General features: G+C 41.4%; 1 protein-coding gene and 1 pseudogene across 1 annotated transcript in view; both read right to left on the minus strand.

Annotated features, from left to right (window-relative positions):
- Positions 1–279: 279 nt before the first annotated feature.
- Positions 280–1,753, minus strand: LOC101287934 (acetyl-CoA acetyltransferase, mitochondrial-like; annotated as a pseudogene).
- A 6,743-nt stretch (positions 1,754–8,496) lies between these two features.
- CATSPERB (cation channel sperm associated auxiliary subunit beta) overlaps positions 8,497–16,949 on the minus strand; it is a 131,212-nt gene continuing 122,759 nt past the window's right edge. Inside the window, 3 exon segments of the mRNA XM_049706594.1 lie at positions 8,497–10,136; positions 15,073–15,147; positions 15,848–15,948. Of these exon segments, the coding sequence (XP_049562551.1) occupies positions 9,924–10,136; positions 15,073–15,147; positions 15,848–15,948 (389 nt within the window). The 3' untranslated portion in view covers positions 8,497–9,923.

A 16,949-nucleotide genomic window follows, 5' to 3' on the forward strand; every position in this document is an offset into this window, starting at 1 on the left:
CTATCATCAAAACAAAGGGCCTTAATGTCATTACTGTTCTGACCCTAAAGTTTTACCATTATGCTAAAAGTTTAAGTGTCTCTAAATACTAAGTACTTATCTATGTTCCCTATGGTTTTTTTAAAAATGTAAATTAAGATTTATTCTCTAAAATGGAAGCTTCTAGCTACTTATAAGTCACTAATATTGCACAATGGTATTTTAAAAGTATAGCTTTATAACAAAAATGTGTTCAAGATTATAAAAACTGTAAAGTAGAAGAAAAAATTATTTTGTAATCTCAACAGGTTTTGGGATTTGATCTTTTTATCTTATTTTTTAAAAAGAGTTGAAAATAATAAAGAGTGAAACAGATTATTTTCATACAAGCTGACCCAGGGTAATCAGTCACCCTGATTACAGCAGGCCTTTCTGGCTACATAGGGTTGTTGCCTTAGACAACAGAAGTTGTCTACAGCTTTTGGATCAGCATGGCAGAAGCACCTCCTCCTCCGCTGCAAATACTGGCAAGACCACATTCTCCTTGCTTCAAGGCATGAGCCAATGGACGACAATCCTGGCTCCACACATCCCAACTGGATGTCCGATAGAAAGAGCTCCTCCATTGATATTCACTTTTGGGGGATCAATCTCTAGCATTTTAATGTTTGCTAGTATGACTACACTAAAGGCTTCATTTATTTCCCACATTGTAATACTTTTTTTTCAATCCTGCATCTTTTAAGATGCACCTGCATCTTAGGTGCAGCATATGCAGGTGCAACTGGAAAATCAATAGGTTCTACAGCAGCATCAGCAAATGCTGCTATTCTTGCCAGTGGTTTAACATTGAGCCTCTTGTTGCATCTGCAGTCATCAGAACCATAGCAGCTGCTCCTTCATTCAGTGTGCTGGCATTGGGAGCTCTTACTGTACCATTCTCTTTTTGGAAACACGTCTTCAGCTTTGGAACTCTGCTAAAGTCAACATGTTTATATTCTTCATCTTCTTTCACCACTACATCTGGTTTACCTTTTACTGTAACTGTGACAGGAACAACTTCACTTCCAAATTTTCCAGCTTCTCATGCTGCTTTACTTCTGGTATAGGAGTTAACAGCATAAGTATCCTGTTCATCTCGTGCAATATTCAGCTTCTTTGCCGTATTTTCAGCACAGTTGCCCATATGAACTTTATTGTAGACATCAGTTAGCCCATCTTTTACAATCAAATCTTCAAGCTTTACCCCACTATATGGTGTTGCTCCTCTGTTCATTACGTAGGGAACATTGGACATGCTCTCCATCCCACCTGCCACCATCATATCCTGATGTCCACACATAAGATTCTGAGAGGCCATCATGATAGCTTTCATTCCCGAGACACAAACTTTAGTTTACAGTGGTACATGGAGTAGAAATAAGTAAGCCTGCACCCAGTACTGCTTGCCTTGTAGGGGCTTGTCCTCCACCTCCTTGTAGAACATTAGCCATGTATGCTTCTTTCACTGCTTCTTTTGGAAACCCTGCCTTTTCAATGGCTCCCTGAATTGCAATGGAACCAAGCTCAGTGGCTGGCAGAGAGGAAAGGCTGCCTAGAAAGGACCCAATGGGTGTTCTTGTAGCACTTACTATGACCACTTCATTCAAAGTGGGTTTTGATCATAACTTCGTTCCACATATCTTACTTCCTGCATCCACCTCCGAAGCAGGGGGCTGCGCCTGCGGGCACCACCGCGCAGAAGGGCCGCCAGTACAGCCATGGTCACCGAGCGTGGAGCGGAGAGTTACCAGTGGAGAGATGTGGTCGCACGCGGCGGGTCCCTGATCCCGCTTCCTCTATGGTTTTAAAGGTGTTCCAGTGATGCTTATATCTTTTACCTGGAATGACGTGTGTAACCAAAAAAAAATTATGCATGAGAACAGCCCTGTTTAGAATATGGAATGAACTAAAATTTATTCATAAAAATGAACTAAGAAACTCCTCAAAGGCAATGACTGTGACCGACTTCTTCAGTTTTCCCTGCAGAAACCAAACTAGTGCTGGATGCACAAATGAGTGATTAGTACTTGTTAAAACTGATTTCAGTTTGAGGGCAAATCTGAATATTTTCTATGAGTAGGACAGCAGCCGCTTTATTAAGAGGTTTAAATGTATGGGTCCTACTAAAAATGTTGAAGTCAAGGCATTCCACCTCAAGTGAAAGCTGGAAGATACAGCGGCATTCTAACAGATGCTGGAGTACAATTTTTTTTTTATTGACATGGAAAAAGTACAAGATCATTGAGAACAGAGCCTGCATTCATTTATTCTCTTGCTCCCACAATCACTCCTTTCAAAGACATTCAGCTCAGTTATGCTGGGCTGGTGGGATGATACACAAGCAGAAAAAGAGGCATAGAAGGGTCCTCACAAGGTTGTTTACATTTATAATAGGAGCAGGGGACAGCTCCTATTTCTGTTTTCATTGTCAGAAAACCTTAGATCATTTGGCATCTTTTTGCAGACATGCAAACTGAAAGTAAATAATGTCTTTTTTTAATCAAAAATTTTTATTGAGTTATAATTAACGTACCACATAAAATTAGTTTCAGGTGTACAACATAGTGATTCTATATTTTTATACATTATGAAATGATCAGTGCAATAAGACCAGTTGCCATCTGTCACCATACAAAGTTGTTACAATATTATTGACTATACTTCCTGTGCCGTACTTTACATCCCCATGACTTATTTATTTTAGAGCTGGAAGTTTGTACCTCTTAATCCTCTTCACCTATTTCGTTCACTGCCTTCCAGCCCCTCCTCTCTGGCAACCACTAGTTTGTTCTCTGTAACTATGAGTCTGTTTCTGTTTTGCTTTCTTTGTTCTTTTTTTTTTTTTTTTTTTTTCCGGTACGCGGGACTCTCAGCATTGTGGCCTCTCCCGTTGCGGAGCACAGGCTCCGGACGCGCAGGCCCAGCGGCCACGGCTTACGGGCCCAGCCGCTCCGCGGCATGTGGGATCCTCCCGGACCGGGGCACGAACCTGCATCCCCTGCATCGGCAGGCGGACTCTCAACCACTGCGCCACCAGGGAAGCCCCCCCCTTTTTTTTTTAAGATTCCACATGTAAGCGAAATCATATGGTATTTGTTTGTCTCTATTTCATTTAGCATAATACCCTCTAGATCCATCCACGTTGTCACAAATGACAAGATTTCATTTTTTTTATGGCTTACTAGTATTTCAGTGTCTCTGTGTATCACATGTTCTTCATCCATTCGTCTACTGATGGATGCTTAGGTTGATTCCATATCTTGGCTATTGTAAATAATGGTGCAATGAACATAGGGGTACATATATCTTTTCTAATTAGTGTTTTCATTTTCTTCAAATAAGTAGCAGAAATAGAAGTCCTGGATTGTACGGTAGTTCTATTTTTAGTTTTTTGAGGAATCTCCATACTATTTTCCACAGTGGCTGCACAATGTACATTCCCACCAACAGTGCACAAGCGTTCCCTTAAGAGATTCAAATCCATACACAGCCTCAAATATTTTGCACACATCCTACCATGCTCTCCTGTACTACACAAGGCTGCTCAATGTTCATTTCCCTGAATTTCTTTCTTCTACTCCTTTGTTACTATCTTCTGCCTGCATTCTGCTCTGTTTTTGACCTCTCAAAACCTTTATCATCCTTCAAGATTCAATTCAAACATCACTGAACTGTTTCTTCCTCTCTGCTGCAATAACACCTCCTTTTCACCTCGTTACTACGTTGAGCACAAAGTATAAGAAATTACTTTTTGGGGGGCGGAGTCAAGATGCCGTACTAGGAGGATGCGGGATTCATGTCTCCTCACAACTAGGGCACCTACCAGGCACCGGTGGGGGACCACGGACACCTAAGGGGGCAGGAGGAGTCCCCAGTGACCGGGTAGGACGTGGGGTGTGAGGGGGAGTGAAGGGGGAGGACAAGTGAAGGCGGGACGGGTCTGGTGTCCCTGAGAGGTGGCTGGGGGAGGGGAAGGGATCCCACGCCCGAATGGGGAAACTGGGGAACCATCGGGAGGGCAGAGGATCAAAAGGGAGCGTGGCCAGGTTTCCGCTGCCCACTTGGGCCCCCAGGAGCTTGTTGAGATCCTGGGCCTGATCCTCTGCCCTCCTAGGCTCCCTCCTGCCATGTGGGTCCTGAGGGAGCGGGAGGGAGGGGAGGGGCAGCAAAAGTAAAGGCCGGACCTCCGGGACCTGCACCCCTGAGGGGTGGCTGGGGGAGGGGAGGAGTTCCTACACCCAGCAGGATTCACCCATGGTTAGGGGTCCAGTGGCGATGGGGGAGAACCTGGGGGAGATGGTGGGGGAGGGGCACAAAGGAACAGAAGGGAGCGGGGCCAGTGCTTTCCCTGTCCACTTAGGCACCGGGGAGCCTATTGGGCTCCCGGGCCTAATCCTCTGCCCTCGGAGCCTCCCTCCTGCCATGCAGAGCCCAAGCCCCGCCCCTACGCCCCCACCCAGGGCCCCACCTCTACACTCGGAGTCCCCCTCCAACACAACGGGCCTAAACCCCACCCACACACCCTCACCCAGGGCCTTACCTCCGAACTCCTGAACTCCACACTCCAGAGGCCCTCCTTTCCAAATGCTGCCTCTCCCCTTCTGCGCAGGGCCTCAGCAGATGCCCCGCCCCACGCTTGAACGCCACCCTGCCTAGGCCCCACCCCACGCGCAAACGTCACCCCCCCGCCTGCCTAGGTCCCACCCCACCCTAAACCTTGCCCCTGCCTAGGTTCCACCCCCACCGAAATTCCGCCGCCACAGCCAAGGCTTGTTTTTCTCTCTTCCTCTTTTAGATTGGGCTTCTGTTTTACCTTGTTGATTCACTGTTGTTGGTACTTTCGCATTTTTAAAAGAAGCTCAGAAATCAGGTGCCCAGCTGAGCCCAGCCACCAGCCAACGTGCCAGCTGAAGGATGTGCAAGAGGGACCATTGGCAAGACCAGCAGAATCACCCAGCTAAGTCCAGCCCAGGCTACCATCTTGAACAAATAAAATGGTGGTTGATTTTAGTCACTAAATTGTGGAGTTGGTTACATAGCAATAGATAAAGCAATGAGGTAAGAGGGAGATCTTAATATTTGACATCTAGAATGAGAGTAGTAACCAACCCTGTCCTGCTGGTGTTGGGCTTGGCCATGTGATTTGATCTCATAATGGAATATGAGCACACATGATGTCCATCCCTCACGGGCTTTATATAGTTCAGATGGTTTCGCTGGGTCTCTTGTGTCTGGACCTGTGCCATTAGAAGAGCTGCCCTGGTGGGCCCTGCTCTTTAGCCTGTGTTCCAGAATGACAGACATGTGGGGCAGATCTAGCGGATGCAGAACCAGCACAGCCAATCCAGAGACCGGTGAGCAAGAAACAGATGCTTATGGTCACAAGCCACTGAGAGTTGAGATTTGAGGGTTGATACTGCTGTAAAAACTGACTAATATGCTCAACCAAAGATTGAAGAATATAATATGTGATCATTCTCAATTCATTGTCATAGTGATACTGTATTTGATATGCTAGCTAAGGCTGCTGGCTGGGGTTCTAAGGGACTGGACTGATTAATGCAAATCTGGCCCAATACCTGCACCACGCTAGGTGACACTGAAAGACCAGAAAGCACCTGACCCAGCAGAGAGAGAAGAGTTCAAAGACGGACAGCACCCAGAAGTCTCTCTCCCCTTTCTTGTCATTAGGGGGCAGATCGAAAAGAGAAGCATCTGAATCTTTTAAGATGTGCTCCCTGACCTTCCCTGTATAATAGCTAACACTTCCACAGCACTTTCTAGGGGCAAGGCTCTGTTCGAAGCACTTTACATATATTAACTCCTTCAATTCCCAAGCAACCAAATGAGGCAAGTAACAACTATTATACTGACAAAGAAACTGAGACACAGAGAAATTAAATAACTTTCTCAAGATGACACAGTTGGAAACTGGATCCCTGATACTGATAGAAATGAGAGGTGCCTAAGATGACTACACCCTGTGTGCTCATTATAGTGACAGCAGAGTGGGCACAGTAATCATGGTACAGAGACAACCATTGAGGGCCCTGGCCTATTGCTCCATGTCAAGCACAGGCCTTCCCCTGGCTGGGTAGCAGTACACTGTTACTATTCTGCCACTCTGGCTCTGTGTCCCAGTCCAGTGGGGAGCAAGGTGATCACCTCATTATGCAATAGGATATTATGTTGCAAGGACCTGAAGAGCATAAAGAAACAACTTCCTAAGACATCTTGGTAAGATTCATGTGTGATGAAATAGAAGATCAAAGTTGATAAGAATATGCTGTAGCAAAGTTTGGATTAATTCAGTATTCTGGAGCCTGTGAGGATCTCCCATTCCAAAGTAAAGAACAGGCCAGAGCACCACACATTCCCTACCATGAAGACAAACAATACCTGGAAATGTGAGGCCGTACATACCGCATACCATTTAGAATTCCTGCTCTAATAATTTTGGTTCAAAGATGGACAGCTTTGAGTGGGACCTAGCCCAACTCAGGCTGCAGTACAAATTGGTTACTCTTCTCTCATGACCCAGCAGACCTGTGAACAAATTTAAGCCTTGTTTGTGCCAAGAACTGTGAAGGATCTGAGATTTTTATCCTACTTGCTAACTAATGAGGTAGTTCTGGGAATGCTGGGTGAGGACAAAAGCCACCTGAGACAAAACAAAGGACTGTTTATTACTTCCAACAACAGCAGTAGCCAGAGTATTAGCATCTTCGCAGCACCCTGAGCCCCAGGGTAACACAAAGCGGGCCAGATGACACGTGCACATATGGTGAGTTGCATTACCTGAAAGGAACCCTGAACTTAGGGAACTAGAATCTTTATTTTTGGCTGCGTTGGGTCTTCATTGCAGTGCGTGGGCTTCTCAGTGCAGTGGCTTCTCTTGTTGCAGAGCATGGGCTCGAGGCATGCGGGCTTCAGTAGTTGTGGCATGCAGGCTCAGTAGTTGTGGCTTGCGGACTCTAGAGCGCAGGCTCAGTAGTTGTGGCGCACAGGCTTAGTTGCTCCGTGGCATGTGGGATCTTCCCAGACTAGGGCTCAAACCTGTGTCCCCTGCATTGGCAGGTGGATTCTTAACCACTGCATCACCAGGGAAGCCCTATTCAGAATTTTCCAATCAGAAAATCTGGAAAGAAGTTATTCTAATTTCCACGTATATTTAAGTGCTGTGTTATAATCAAACATTTAAATTTTTATTACCCATAGGGAGACAGAACAATCTTTTCAGCACGTTGGGACTCTAAACAGTTTAATCCCTCACAGTTTGCCTCTGGCCCTATCCTCAGCTCACTTCATGAAAAGGTGTGAGGCAATGGGTGGATGCTTTGGGGATTCATTGCATTACTGTTACTCTGTCATCCAGAACAGGTGGTCTTACAATATAAGGAAGCCTACTGAACGTTCATGCACTGTGGTCTCTTGGACACTGCGATTTCTCTGGCTGGATGAAATATACGTTCCATGTTGGAAATCCCCAGTATACAGGGATGTTTGCTAGCTAGAACACATTAATCTGGGAAATAAGGGGTGGAGAGTGAATGGTTATTTTTAGATTTCACTTAATAAACCTACCAAAAGTTTTGCTTTTTTGTGTTCTAAACTTTGAGCTCTGATAATCAAGTGGCCTATGTAACCAGTGTAGAAATACCAGTGAAAGCAATAATGATCCCACTGAATTGGAAACCAAGACATCCATGTAACCATTTCTGGTTCCTGGTGTATTAAGAAAACAGGCACAACAGAGGATAATCAACCTTACTGAGGAAAAATAGAGATGCTATAACACACTGAGGACCAAGATCAATTGGGTGGATCCAAGGCCACAAACTTCTACTACCAATACCCCCGGATAAAGATCAATGGAAACTAACTTACAGAGTAATAGATATCTGATTACCAAAGGGCAGGTTTACCAAAGGCTCGGATCCTTCACAAATGAAGACATTTCATTCTTCTGGGCAAAGGATCCTAATCAGGTGAGGTGCTGTTCAGAGGCAGGGCAGCACATGGAATGTGTGGTGGAGAGAGAAATCTAATGCCAGCTTTAGCATTAGTTACAGGGTCACAAATAATTCACATTTCTTGAGTTTTGCTAAAGTATGATAATCATCACCATTTCCTCCTTTTCAACAGAAATGAAGAGAAATTGATAGCACCTAGAGCTTCTGGACTCCCAAGAACAGTGGCTCTATGACGTTACTTCTAGACCCCATCATTAGATATGACTTTGGGTGGTGTCTTTTGGGGGAAGAGGTGAATGAATTTGTGGTTACATGTAGAGTGAATTATCTTAGCAGGGGCATCTTTGAACACACAGGAAGACAGATGTGGACACGGCATGCATCTACATGCTCAAATAGCCAAAAGATGACGTGTATAGACCATAGTACAGAATCTCAGGTTAAATAACTTTCCCAAGATCACACAGCTAGTAGGTGATGGAGCTAGATAAAAACCAGGCTGTGAGACATTAATACTAGGGACAAATGAGTGTGGGTTATACGAGAACCCTCTGTGCCACCTTCACAACTTTTCGGTAAATCTTAAACTATTCTAAAAAAAAAGTTTATTAAAAGAAGAAACACAGGTTAGACTCTGGAGCTTACACTTCTAACTTCTGTGCCATGTTTTATCTCTAGAGCCCTGGCCCAAGTGATGTTCTGAGGTGTTGACAAACTCCTGTTTTCCTAGGTCTCCAGAATGGTTCTCATTCCTCCCCATGGACAAGAACTGATTGTCCAGATTTTGCTTTGATTTTCTGGCTTTCTGTAGTATCCTTCCAATAAATTTCCCTTTTTATTATAATTAGACAGAATGGCTTTCTATCACTTACAACCTAACAACAACAGCTAACACTTACAGTATTCACAGAGCCAGGCACTCTTCTGATTACTCTGCATGTATTAATTCATTTGACCCTCACAACAGCCCTATTAGGTAGGTATTAATATTATCCCCATTTTACAGGTGAAAACACTTAGGCACACAGAAATTAAATAATGTGCTCAGGTCACACATCTAGGAAGTGGCAAACCTGGGACGTCTGGCTCCGGAGTCTAATTGTTGGATTTACCTTGCCCACTATCCTCTCAAAAGAACTTTCATGATATACAGATACGGCCACTGTTTACAGTTCTCAGAGCTGGGCTCTCCTGGACTGGATGCCTAGCCTCTCCCTATGTTGTCAAGAGCAGTCTGCGGCTCCTCCTGAGCTTTTCCAGGAGGGTGTCACTCTCTGATCTCCAAATGCAGTGGCCATCTTCTGACTACCTGTGGACAGGTGCTCTGAAAGTACACAGAGGTGAATCTTTTGGAATTCTACATGTTGCATGTAGTTTTGTAAATAAGAACCTCACCCAGACCCCGTGTTCATCCAACCCCACGATGGGGCCACAATTCATTCTCTTTAGGTGCTACAGTCTGGTTTTGAAGTTGCCTCAAGAAACCCAAATGGTTTCATCTTTAATTTCCATGAGGCTCTGAAAGCACACATGGACAGGAGCCTCCTTTATCACCCAACCTTCCCTGGCAGGATTGCATTCTACTCATATTCCAATCTGAAAAGGGCAAGGCCCAGAATGGGCTCCAGTCAACAAAAGCTGAAAAATACAGAAAACCCGTTCCACACAGAGATGGTTATCATTTTGTATTTTTCTAAAAACCTCAAGGAAAATCCTCTATTATAAGTGTTGACATAAGAAATTTTCCATGTATTCAATATAAGAGGATGGAATGGTAAACATGTTGACAAATAGCAATTTGAGTTAAAATGGTAATTCTATAGTATTTTAGCGAGTTTTTACATTAACATTTAAATATATTTTTTTCTAGGAGTTGTCTAATGAAACTAGGAAATAAAGAGAAAATTATGATTACCATTTGTTCACTATTCAGATTTTCAATCGATGAACCAGCTAATTAGCAGTAATATTTGTTTAATTCACATTGTTTGTCCTAATCAATTTTTTGCATGTATCCCATGGGTGGATGTTACGTATTTGGAACATAAATGCTATAAAAATTAATCCCCCTAGCAGTACAGCTGTTGCGAGGGCAATAAGTGCGTGTCCTGGAAATGGCAGAGGGGCTTCGTCAACATAAATCTGCAACAGAAAAAGCAAAGTCTTTAAGCTTTCTGAACCCAGTAATTCAAAACCCTGAGCTTGACATGATTCCCACAGTGGTGGAGACATTGTTACTCATTTAGCAACATTCTGTCCAGACTAATATAGATATTTAGCTTCCACAAAGCTTACAAACGGTCTCTTGACAATTTGACAGGTGGTGAATTTCCACATGATACATAGGGAATAGGAAATCGATTTATATCCTATTCCTTTATCCTATGTCTTTAGTGGCAGAGGTGGGCAGATAGAACACTTACACAGCAGGAAATCGTTCTGTGTTCAGTTACAGAGGAACAGGCAAAGTGCTGCAGGAACATGGTTAGAAGTGCCTAACTGCTTAGAGTTATCAGGTAATGTGCTTCCTGAGCTGGATCTTGAAGAATAAGAGAAGGAGGAGAAGGTACATTCAAGGTAGAGGGAATAAGCATGGGCTCTTCCAAACTATCTTCTCTTTAGAAATCCTCTGTACAAGTGCTGACATTGGGAAATTTCTGTATATTCAAAATGTTTCCTCTGCCTGAATGGCTAATTAATAAAAACAAGTTCCTAGAGGGGAGACAGGATCGTTGACAGAGGCATAGAGTCGTCTTTTTATCTGAGACTAGAGGCAAAGATGGGTGCCATAGACGTTACAAGTAGAAGTGGGGGCATGTGGAGAATAAGGTGGTTCAAGCTTATGTTTTCCCAGTGAAGTAGGAAGGAAGATCATGTTTGGAGGTAGAAGAAAGTAGAGATGAATGTGGCGGGAATGTGGGAAAATGCCAGGACAAGATAAAGGATTAAAAAGCTGCTTTAGGGTATAGATCAAGATAAAGGTATCTCCATCCTCCCAGTGACCTAAGGATGTATCTGTTTTTTAAGAAACAGTCCCATAAGCTATGAATTCTTTTATAATTTCTCTCACATTCATTCTTTCTCTTCCACTTTTGTTACCGCTATTGTGAGTTTTAATACCTCACTTTGTATAAATAGGCTCCCCTAACAGCTTTCCATGCTGTCAGTCCATGTTGACATAATAACATTGCCAGATTAATCTTCGTAAAACATCAGTCTGTCTATAAAAATTTTTTTTAAACAAAGAGAGATTGCTTCATTTGTGACGAGAAGAATCTTGACTATATAGAACTGGTACCAGAAATGGAGTATTGTAAGCAACAGAATTCAGAAGGTGGATCTGGCCAAGTGGTGTGGAAAGCAGTGAGAAACTGTGCTTTCCAATCTGGGAGATAATTATCTTCATGGTAATGGACCAGCTGGTTTAACCATGTCCTATTGTACTTGGAGGCTCAGACAATGTGCCCAATGCTACTGGAATTATTGGGGACTTGATAGACACATATTATATATTGGATATGATATGCTACTTGTATTTTTCAATATGGTGCTACAAGATACCAAAAATCTTTCTTCTAAAGGTGGCCCATCAGAGGAGGTTGGATAATAAGCTTTGTAAGAATGATCTAGTCTGTTTGTGGTAAATGAGAGAGACAATTGTGCGCTACATGTAATCTCAAAACGGAATTTTCTTTTCTATGCTAAAGTTAGGAAGAGCCAGAGGAAACTACCCACTGTAATCATAATCTATCTTTTTCTCGTTCTGCTTCCTCAGTGTTGGATAACTCCCTCCATAGTCCCAACAGTCCTTATGGCTGACAGTAGCTCCTGGGGCTGCAAACTTCCTTGTTCAATGTCATTAAGAAAGAGCAAGTCCATGTCCCAGCACTTTGAGCAAAAGTCCTGTGATTCACTCTGACTGGGCAGGCGTAGATCATGTGATCATCCCTGAACACCCCTTTTCAAAATATTTAATAGTTTCTCATTGTTGACAGGAATGTTCCAAAGTTCTCATCCAGACATTCAAGGTCTCCCACAATGGGACCCTAACCTACCCACTTTCTTATATATAACCTTACATTCCAGCCAAATGGATCTACTATTGAAGAGATTGCTTTATGACTTCCTATATCTGTGTCTTTGCTGCTGTTATTCTTTCCACCCAGAATGCCTTCCTTACCCATTTCTGCCTAAAACAAAATTTCAGTCACCTTATCAGAAAATATAAAAATTTCACTTGCTTAAGTCATCTACTATATTTCTAAGAGTAGAAACCTCTATCACCTGTGAATCCTGTATTCTCCAGCTAAACTGCTATCTCTAAAGTTCTTGAAAACAGTTTTTTCTTTAAATGTTTCCCTCCCAATCTTCTATGATTATCTAAATATTCCATGCCATGTCTAAAGAAAAGTTGAACTCCAGAATCATAAAAGAGTATGTCTAGACACAATGTCTTTTTATCATCAAAATACTTCAATTTGTGCTTCTTTAATGCAAAGAATTCACTTAACCAGAGTGCAATTATCAAAACAAGGATATTAACTCTGAGACAACGCTATTATCTAATCTCCAGGTTTTACTCAAATTTTATCAATGATTCCAATAATGTCCTTTAGGATGAGAGAAAATCCAAGATCATGCTTTGTATTCCATTGTTTCAGGATACTTGCAAAAGTAGATTTCAGGAACCTTTGTATTTTGCTATTGTTTCTTAATGATTCTCTTCCTTTATTAACTGTGCAATCACTTCCTATTTTTCTTTTATTCATTGTCGTGGTTCTTCCTTCGTTCCTGAAGCTTTGTTTCTCTCTGTTGACACTTCTTTTTAGCCCAAAGAACTTCCTTAGGCATTTTTTCAGAGAAGTTCTGCCTACAGTGGATTATCTTATTTTTCCTTCATCTGAAATTGACCTTTATTTTCCCCTCATTGCTCAAGGATATTTTCACTAGCTATAGAGTTCTGGGTTGACAGTCCTTCTTCCTACACTACAACTGTCCCCAGTACATTAAGGATGTTGTACAACTTTCTTCTTCTGTGGTTTCTGATGAGAAGTCAGCAGTCATTCAAATTGTTGTTCACTTACATGTAGTGTTTTTCTCTGGCTGCTTTCAAGATTTTCCTTTGTGTTTGATTTTTAGTAGTTTGATTATGATTTAGGCATTCAGGTGTAGTGTTTAGGCATGATTTTTTTAAGTTCATCTTGTTTGGGATTCATTAAGCTTTGTGAATTTGTCAATTTTGTGTTCACCAAATTTAGGACATTTTCAGCCTTAATTTCTTCAGCTTTTCTTTCTGTTTTTTCCCTGTACCAATCTCTTTTTTCCTCTCCTTCATGGACTCTGGTGACATAAGTGTTAGACCTTTTGATACTGTCGCATAGATCCTTGAGGCTATTCTTTTTAAAATCTTTTTTCTTCAGGTTGAATTTTTACTGATTTATTTTCAAATTCACTGATTCTTTTCTCTGCAATACCCATTCTGCTATTGAGTCCATCCAGTGATTTTAAAATTTTAAATATCTGTACTTTTCAGTTCTAAAATTTCCATTGGGTTTTTTTTTTTTTTTTAATAGCTTCTATTTCTCTGCTGAGAATTTCTTCCTTTCCCTTTCCATTCATTTCAGAAGTGCTTGCCTTTACCTAGAGCATGGTTATAATAGCTGGCTTAAAATACCTGTCTTGATAACTCCATTTGCTGTCATTTGCTGATTGTCTTTTCTTTCCCTGAATTGCTTATATTTTCTTAATTCTTGGTATACTGAGTAACTTTGGATTGTATCCTGGATATTTAAGATATTACGTTTAGAGACTTTGGGTCCTGTTAAAAATTCTCTGGAAAATGTTGAATCTTTTGTTTGTTTCAGCAGTCAATCACACTGGTTGCATTCAGATCACAAGTAATGCCTTACTGTCTGTGGGTATGGCTCCAATGTCTGCTCAGTTTTCAAAAAAAGCCTTAGCTATGCTATCATGTCTTCCTGTCTCCTTTGCCACTTAGGGGAACTTAAGTGGGTGGTTATATTGTCGTTTTATTTTGAAGCCTTTGCTAAGCTTCTTTAGGTGTGTTCTACTCGTGTGCTGCTTGGTATTCGCGCTAGTACATATACACAATTAGGAATCTCCTCCTCCAGCTCTCTTCTCTTAGGGATTTCCCCCACACTCTCTACTCCTAGAGGCCCTTTTCCTTAGGCCTCTGGGAAGAAAGCTGGGATTCATTACAGTTTTAGCCTTCTGTACTGCTGTGCTGTTCTATGAAACTGGGGCTGACCTTGGGACAAAGAGATGAGGAAAAAGAGAGAAAGGTAATGGGGATTTTCTCTCATGCTCCTCCTATGACAGATGCTTCTTTTCCTAGATCTAGTGGGATGGATTTTCTCTCAGGGTCTTAGATGTCTGCACTGCTGCCATGGCACCCATCACCGCAGTTGTGCAGATTCATTACTGAGGCAGGGCCAGGATAGAGAAAGGAAAAAAGAGAAAGAGATTTTGTTTTTGATAATGTGGTACCAGTATTTGACAATGAATGAGCCATTAATCAATTTAATCAAATCCTTATTCCATCCCACCCGCCACAGGCAGCAGATATCATTACATGAATAAACAAAAATGAGTCATTGAACATCATAGGGTGATTTGGAGAGACTGACTTTGGTTTCCAGTTCTTTTGGATCTTGACGGCTTTGGGAGTATTTAAGACTCTACCGTTACAATGCAAATAACCAAAGGGAGGATAATATTGGAAACTAAAGTGTTACAGACATAGGTCTCTGTGGGGAGTTGGGGGGGGTGTCAGAAAACCAAGCTAAATATGGAAGGTGGAGATGGAACAAAAACAAATACAGGCACTTATTAAAATTTTCCCAGCATTAATTGGTCCTGCAACCTATCAAGGGCCCTAACTTCATCACTGCTGATAATGTCACCACCAGTCTCCAGGATCCCCCATCTCCAGGCCTTGTCTATCATACAAATTCTCCCATTTTTTTCTCTTAAGTGTCTCCTGGATGGATGCCTGTCATATTATGTCCCCAGCCATCACTCCCTTGGATACCACTGGATACCTGTGCCTTCACTATACCTGAAATTCTTCACCTAAGTTACAAAAAGAGACCCCTGGAACAACAGACACTCTGAAGTGAAAGAGCTCAGAGCCCTGTGGAAGAAACACACCAGGCATTAGCAACATTGACATGTATGTTCTTTTAAGTAAAAATATACACTGGGGCCACTTTCCCTACAGATTCTGCATAGAAAAATTCCAACCTCTTTTCTAAGGTTCTTGGGCATATACTTCATGTATCAAAATAAAAATGGAGGGAGAAGGACAAGAGTTAGAAACAGAGGGATTCGATAGCTGACACTTTTTTCTTTTTGAATGAAGAAACAGAAACATAAAATCCAACATGGCCTTGATGAGTACTTTGGGCTAATCCACATATTCATGGTTTTGAGACGTCCCCTAACTTTTATTGGCTTTCACAACAATCACCTAGATTATGTCAACTTGATGTGTTCTTAGGGGCAGCTGAACCCAGAAGACATGTGTCTGTACATGTCCAGGTGAAGAATACTGAGCCCATTTCCCCCTAACTTTTGGAAACACTTTTTCTGCTCCACCTTGATAATCTACTAGTCTTGCATTTTAGCTCAAAACATGGTAAGTTAATGTTAAATTCAACATTCAGATATCTTTAAATATTATAATAGCATCAAGGGAAATGGAGGAAAAATAAACTCCAAATAGTGATGCTATTTCCACCATTCATGGATACCTATCCTTTAAAACTAAAGACAAAGACATACAGGTTTTATCTAAACTCAAAACAGGAAAAATAAAAATGCTGTCAACTTACCTTTATACTTAGGTTGAGGCCTAAAGGATTATACACTGGAGCATGAAGAATCGATTCTAAGTAGTCTTTCATTTTTTTTACATTTTCTGGCACAGTGTGTTCTAAAATTACACAAAGTATATTTTAAGCACATGTATGCTATTTTCTCATTCTATGTAAAGCTTCTTAAATACAGTAAGGTACAATGAAAGATTCCACTCCATAACATGGCTAAATTATACATAATTTTAGTTCTGTTTGACTCTGTGGAGAATATATTTAGGGAAAATATATTAGGGAAAATATATTTAGGGGAAATATATTTAGGGGAAAAAACATCTGACACTGCATCTTCTCAGGAGTATCCCTTTTCTCCCTTTTCTCCATACAGGATGTGAATATCATCATGGCTAATTTTAAGCGACGAATGGTTTAACAACCAGTATGCCATATGCTTGAATATTTAACAATCAGTGCTCAAAAAGAGCAGACTCCAGCACACCATAGAAAATGAGGATGTTAGTTAAAGCAAAATATTTACTAATTCTCTTTGCTCAGTTTTTCAATTCAAAAATGCATATGTTGGGCAGAGTAAGACTCTCACTGAATACCAAATGTCTGGATGCTTGATTACATTTGGAAATTTCATTTGACTCTATCTATTGATCTATCAATCTATCTACCTATTGATCTCCTTAAAAGTACGCATTCGTGAACAAACACAGATGTGCAACAAAGAAGTATATATTTGAGGTAAAATTGAATTGTGGTAGATTTTATTTTACTTATTTAGAAATACTTCTGCATCCTTTCAATTATTTTACCATAAAATATTTAAGAAACTTTTCTCATATAATTAGAAGATAGATCCTATAGATAATCTGGCAACACGTTTTATATCTCCCTCCATAACACTGCAAAAGCAATGAAAGGAGACACCAGACCAACGTGTAGCACAAATTCAATCATTTTTGCTGCTAATCTACATAATGGCTCTGAGTCCAGGTCACTGGAAGTGATGATGAAATAAGTGTGAGACACACAGACATAGAAAACAAACTTATGGTTACCAAAGGGGAAGCAGGTGGAGAGGGGATAAATTAGAAGGTGAGTATTAACATAT

The sequence above is a fragment of the Orcinus orca genome, chromosome 2 (assembly GCF_937001465.1).
Source record: "Orcinus orca chromosome 2, mOrcOrc1.1, whole genome shotgun sequence".
Lineage (NCBI taxonomy): Eukaryota > Metazoa > Chordata > Mammalia > Artiodactyla > Delphinidae > Orcinus > Orcinus orca.